Here is a 6,536-nt window from a genome sequence, read left to right on the forward strand (position 1 = left end):
GGAGGCTATCTGCTTTTTCTCCTACTGGCACAGTCTGTAAGGAACTCTTTAACACGCTAAATGGCAAGGAAAGACTCAGAGGGCTTTGTGATGCCTCCTCCCAAGCAACCATGTTCTTTCTTGGGATTGCCCACAGTCTGTCTTTCAGCTATCTATGAGTTTCAGGAATGTACTGATTCCCAAGTTCATACATTCCCTTTGTGCTCACATCTCTCTCAGTGGCATGAGCATGCTCAGGGTGCTGGTGCTGGTGGACTTGGCTTAGGCTGAAGAAAGTAAGCCTCTCAAGAAATAACAATTTTTTGGTTCAATGAATCACATCCTAGCAGCTCCAGAGCCTCATCATGACAACCTGGAGAAAACCACCACCCAAGCTCAGTGGAATCCGTTTTTATACCAGTGGTGGTTGTCGAATCCCAGAGAGAAGACCCAAGAACCCACACAGTCAACCAGGGGTAAAGAATGTCATGCTGACATGGTGCTTTGCTTAAAGTACTAGTTAGGAATTTCCTTTCCCTTTGGGTGTATTTGTTTTTCTTTTTTCCCTTTTTTATCATATATTTCTCACCTGTTGCTACATATATGTTTTGGGAAGAGTGTGCATTCTTCTTATCAATTCTTTCCAAAATTACATTCTTGTCACTGGTAAAAGGATGTTAGAGAATTTATTGCTTCATTACTTAATGTTGACATGTCACTTTCATCCCTGTTTTAACCCAGTAGTTCAACATCTGCACTTCCTGGAAGAAATGTTTATAATTTTTTCCAAGTTTTTCTTTTTTTGGAGAAAAACGGTATTAAATTGTTTCTATCTTGTGTTATTTATAACATTCACCACATCTTTGCTGAAATATAACCATGGCCTTCATCACTATTTGTTGATACATTTTCTTAGATTTCTTGGCTCTGTTATACAGAGTCTACTTATTATATGGAAGACTAAAGCCAATCTCCCTTCCCATTTCATTAGAAATTGTCACTCTATCACTTTAACTTGCTCAAAGATAGTAACATATCACTACTTTAAAATTTAATTTAATATAATTTAAGCACATCTTATTGTGTATTTTTCTTGTGCACTCGAGTACTTTGTAGTGTCAATAAATCTGTACTTTTAAGTATTTCACTATTTTCTTCATCTGAATGTTGTCAAATTTTGCCTTTTTCTCAGCTGTAGTCTTTGTTTTTCAGAAAGATACAAAATGAATGACTCAACTTGTTTAGGGTTTCTTTTTCTTTTGTCTAACCTTTAGATGTTTCTGGTTTTTATTCATTTAGCTTTTGCTCTCTGCGTTTTACTCTCTGACTTTTTCCATATGGCATATACTATGCCAGCTGTACGGGCTAGTGATGTTTGCATACTCTCTGGGTGAAAATGTATGCAGTTTCTGATCATAGCCTCTTGTGGCAGTTTTGTTTTATCATTTCAACTGTACTATAACTTTATTGACTAATACTAGGTGGCTATTGTAGTGCTCTCATTCATAAATCTGAATACTTGTTGAATACTTAGCAAGAATGTTTTACATTTCCTCAGACACCTACAGTCTTCTTTAGGCCCAGTATTATTCTTTAAACTCAAATTTAAATGTCTGTAACTGCTGTAACAGTTTTGCACTACTTCTGTTATATGTCATTCTTCTATCTCTTGTTTCCACCATTATTCCTGCAAGTCTTTGCATCTGTCTGATGCAAAGAAAAGGAATACTAGCTTGGTGTAAAGAAACTTGATAAGAAGAATAGTGTGACTATCATTTAGTTATGCATGCATATCCATTATCCCCTATCTTTATGGCACACACTAACAGTAGTGTAATAATGATAGAAGTAGAGCATGATCAGCATTGAATCCTCCATTGTCCTGACAGCTGTGGACTCACAACGTGAAACGCTTCTGGATGTCTCCACACAAGATTATTGGAAACCCTCCTACACAGATGAAGAGGAGAGATATCCTAGCTCTGCTGGCAGGGGTAAAGCTATTAAACATTTCAGATAATACTCAGATTTGTGACATAATACAGTGAAGTCTAGCAATCTCACAGTGCTGCTAATTGTAATTCCCATATCATTAGCTTTGGTTATAACTTCATATTATTTGTGCTATAGACCTCAGAGGTGACATCTATGGCATTCATCTGTCACTCCAAATTTATCTTTTGCACCTAATATTCATTACTTTCCCCTTCCCCACATATCTCTGGGGTTTTAAAGCTTGCACTGCCAGTGGTGTAATAAAACTGAGCAGATTGCAACATGTAATTGTAGGCCCAGCTTGGTGAAGAAAAATCCCCCTTTTTCACTGTGAAATTCTATTGTAATATCTGAAGACAAAGACAGAAAATAGCATTGGTGATTCAAAAACATGAAAGTTAGATTAACCATAACTTCTCAGTTACATCAGGCCTCTTGAAAAACAAGTTTTTGGCAGATACAAATGTGACAAAACTAAACAGTAACCACCTACTCTTTCCATTGCTTAGTAGACGTGAAAGTATAGGAATACTTACAGAAACATCCAGGGCAATATTTGAAAAATATGTGGGTGGAAAACCTGCAGATATAAAGCTCAGATTGATTTAAGTAGATTCTTCAGCGTGGGATAATAGGATAATAAGATAATAATAGTAGCATAAATTTGGCCATGTTAGGTTAAAAAATTATCCAGCCGGTACTACAATGTGGTCTTGAAGACAAAAGGCTCAGCCTAGGATCTGTTACTCCTGAGGGTCCGTTTTAAATAGAACAGTAAACACTGCATTCCCAACTGGGGTACAAAAGATAAGATGCTATCTCCAGAGCAATGTGAACATTTTCCTTCTGGTGTTAGTGTCATTAGCCAACCGAGCTATTGAAAATTCTCAATTATCACTTTCTTCAAGTTCAAAAATCTCTGTAGGCAAAGGCTTACGGAGTGCATTCTCCAGCTGTTTTTGCTGTGTACATAAATAGTTTCCAGTTTGTTGCTGTTTGTTTGTTTGTTTTTAAAGTATAGCTAAATATGAACTTTGTTTTTGGCAACAATGCCATTTTATCTTGTTAAAAAGAAGATCAAAACTGAATAGCTGAAGATGTACCTTTCTACAGCTGGACTTGTGGAAAGCTTTATTATCCCTCTGTAAAGGCAACCATTTTCTTCCTTCTGTGGTAATTCTTTGGATCTGCCTTCATTAGCTACGGACATTTCTTTATGGTCCTGGGGTTTCTGGGAACAATTCAGTTGGCATTGGGCAGGAGCTTTAATCACCTGGAAAGAATTTCTGTGAAAACTTTATTTTAGTTCTGAAATGTTGTTAACTAATGTGTTCGTACTTTTCTTAGTTTTAATCTCCTACTAGCTGCAAATTCAGGACCATATTTTACAGGATTATCTCTCAATATTTTTCTAATTATGAAAATAATGAATTACATTTGTTGGAATGCTCTCTTTATGAACATTTCATCATTTGAAGATGTATCTCTCCCCATTTCTGTTCTTTTTTGGAAAATGCTTATTGTAGGTTTCTCTAGCTGGTGACTTACTGCATGTGCAACAGCTCCAGTTCATTCTATGTATCCTCTAGTTGGGACCTTTATTTTTGCTTTCATACATCATTTGTGGAAGTATTTGCTACCTAATGCTTTTTTCTATTATTTCTTTTCCTTTTTTTTTAAATTTGGATTCTAATGCTCACCTTGGTGTTACAGGTATTCTTTTCTGATGTATGTTTTCTAACCCTTTTAATGTTTATTACAAAATCTCTTGAGGTGGTGGTACTTCAAATCACTTCTGATTGCATCTTCTGCTATGTAAACAGTAAATCAAACATTGAGTATTTAATTTATTTTAGCTTTAATCATTACTCAGTTCAAGACTAGTATGCTTTTCAGCCTCAAATATATGAACTTATTCATTTCATTCATCCAACTAAATATTCTTCCACTCCCAGAAGCAGTGGCTACTTCCTCAGAGCCTTCCTTGAAATTGTGTAGTTGATACATTTACTCAGAAGAGCAATTTCATCATCTCTTTCACTTTTATAAACCCCAAATCCACAGACTCAACTAATTAAGTTAGTGTTAATAAATACAAAGTAGAGATGCAAGCTGTTATTGCTGTGTCTTCTACTGCTTTTCCTATAGCTTTATTCTGCCACTGGTCATTGGGTACTCTGTAGCAAACTTAAATCTTCCACTGATACTGGTGATGCTTTCCTGGGCAAAACAGACTTTGGTTTCCAAAGGAGCTTTATTTCTTTCCGTCTTTCATTTCACACCCATTGCAACAAATTAAGGAAAAAAGGAAAACACAAAATCCAACCTTACTGCAGATAAGGATACTGAAGATAAGGATAGTATGACTGCTGTTGGGTATTTTGATCATTATTGATTCAATCATCATCTTATCAGCACTTGTTACAAGTGAAACTGAAAAACGTCAAGGACCAACCCAACATCCACTATTACACAGTGTTCACAATGGATGGATCAGTCAAGGACAAAATCCTGCAAACACCACTGGGGCTACTGAACAACAAGAATTTACTCCTCCAGGTGAAAATGATACTGAAAAGGAAACTTCTTTTACAGGTAACATTGCAACTTAAATTCTAGTATATTATCCGAGTTTACTTAAGGTTTAGTTTCAGAAAGATTTTATGAACAATTTAGTAATCCGAGGTCATAACAAATGTTTTGTGGATAAACCCCAGCAATACAGATCTATTGATTACCTTTTAAATTTATTTTTTTTTAATCTATTCTTCAAAATTAGTCTTGGAACTTTGCTTTCTCTCTCCTTTGCATCGTGTGTCAAGACCTATAGTGAAATAACACTGGAATTGTCTCTTACATTCAGCGTTCTATGTCATGCAGTCACAAGGCTTTACCAGATTATCTGCAAGGGTTACATCTGCAGGAAACAGTGAATGTTTAAAAAGAAAAACAGTGATATCTGTTGCATTTTTTCATTTGTGAATAATATTTGTGAATTGTGTTCACGCTCCTGTTGCAAGTCATTATTGGAGCTGATTTTTGCACTATTTTTTTTTTATATGGCAATTTTAACTAACTCAATAGTATCCAAAGTATCTACTCATTTCACTTTTGAAATATGACAAGATGATATTGAAGTGAACGAAAAAAGCATAGTGTGGAAGAAAAGAGAGGTTTCTCAAAGAAATTGAAACGTAAATGATGAAGTTCTACAGTAAAACTAGTGTCCGAAAATTGATAAATATTAGTTGTTGATGTCCCTGTGAGTGTATTGTTTGCTAGTTAATGACTGATGTGCTGTACTAAGCAGTGCCATCTGTTCTTGATAATTATCAAACACTGAAGAGGAGATATACATTGTTATTTGGGATGCTCTATCATGAAATTGAGGGGGAAAAAGTTGAATATAGTCAATACATAAAATTCTGTGATTAAAATCTTACCAACAGGTCAGATTCTTCCAGATACTTTGCATTTCTTACTTACACATTAGTGGATATTAGTTTGATATTCAACCAATATGAAGTCATGAGGTGCATGAGTCAGGGAAATACTTTTGAAAGTCAAGGAGATACGCTGATTCTGAAAAGCATATGCTCAGTTTGAGAAAGGATTCAATCCTATTGGTGTCAGTAGGCAGCCTTTCTAAACATAAACCATAATGAGAAGAAAATCTGCTTTACTTCTCTTTGCCATTAAATGTAGTAGACATGTGAGCAAGGCCTGTCATAGAGACAAGAACCGAAGAGGAGAATAATATGAGAAATGGATCTTTATGTACTGACTTCATAATTGCTTCACCATCATCATAACAGCTATGGTCTCCAATCATGGGGCCAAACAGAATGACTCAGCGCAAGACCCATTGGTGTATCCAGACTGGGGCAAGGAAGATTATTCCACACAATCCACTATAATGGATAGAGTTATTCCTTCCAGAGAGAGTAATCATGAAAAAGAGTCTTCTAATACAGGTACTAGTCATAATATCAATGATGCATATTTCATCATTTCTGCCTTTCAGATATCTTGTCTTGGAAAGCTATTGCATGACTTAGAAAGCAGGTAGCTTACTGATGTCCTTAAGTCTGTGACAAAGATTACAAAGCGACTCATTTTCTCTGTGATCTGCCTGGATGGTGTTGAGATATAGGATTTCAAATATGTCTTTCTATAAAACTTACAAGTAACATGATAATTCTGTTAGGAAAACTACTCTTACTACTGCTATAAACAGATGTTCAAATAATAAATATATTCCATAATTTGTAACTATTCATATAATCTTGAGCAGCAAAGGAGCATGAGTGGTTGCAGAAAGGCTTCTTTACTGCCAAGAATGATAACTGCAAGGTAAAATGCTCTGTAGAATAATTTGGAAATGACACTAACATTGAGGATCTGTGATCAGAAAGAGAACTGGTCCAGAAATTCCCCTGATTGCTTCCTCCATGTCCTCTCCGTTGTGCCCACTGTCTGGGGAATCTTTTGGATTAAGATATGAAGTGCATGAAATTAATATTTCAAAATGTAGCAATGAGGATGTAAAGGGGGACAAAACA

At 35.7% G+C, this 6,536-nt stretch overlaps 1 protein-coding gene across 4 annotated transcripts in view; it reads left to right on the plus strand.

The window, feature by feature from the left end:
* CD44 (CD44 molecule (Indian blood group)) overlaps positions 1 to 6,536 on the plus strand; it is a 46,831-nt gene that overhangs the window by 32,274 nt on the left and 8,021 nt on the right. The window contains exons 7-9 of one of the 4 annotated variants that reach the window (XM_042814371.1): positions 1,869 to 1,973; positions 4,390 to 4,569; positions 5,790 to 6,477. The exons of 2 other annotated variants lie outside the window; for them this stretch is intronic. In XM_042814371.1, coding sequence (XP_042670305.1) covers positions 1,869 to 1,973; positions 4,390 to 4,569; positions 5,790 to 6,043 — 539 coding nt within the window. In that variant the 3' untranslated portion in view covers positions 6,044 to 6,477. Of the gene's footprint in view, positions 1 to 1,868; positions 1,974 to 4,389; positions 4,570 to 5,789; positions 6,478 to 6,536 lie in introns of those variants that run through there. One more of the 4 variants, XM_042814372.1, reaches the window with a different exon arrangement.

Source organism: Centrocercus urophasianus, unplaced genomic scaffold (genome assembly GCF_019232065.1).
Source record: "Centrocercus urophasianus isolate 14NV4802_14NV808 unplaced genomic scaffold, USGS_Curo_1.0 seq_14, whole genome shotgun sequence".
NCBI classification, from domain to species: Eukaryota; Metazoa; Chordata; class Aves; order Galliformes; family Phasianidae; genus Centrocercus; species Centrocercus urophasianus.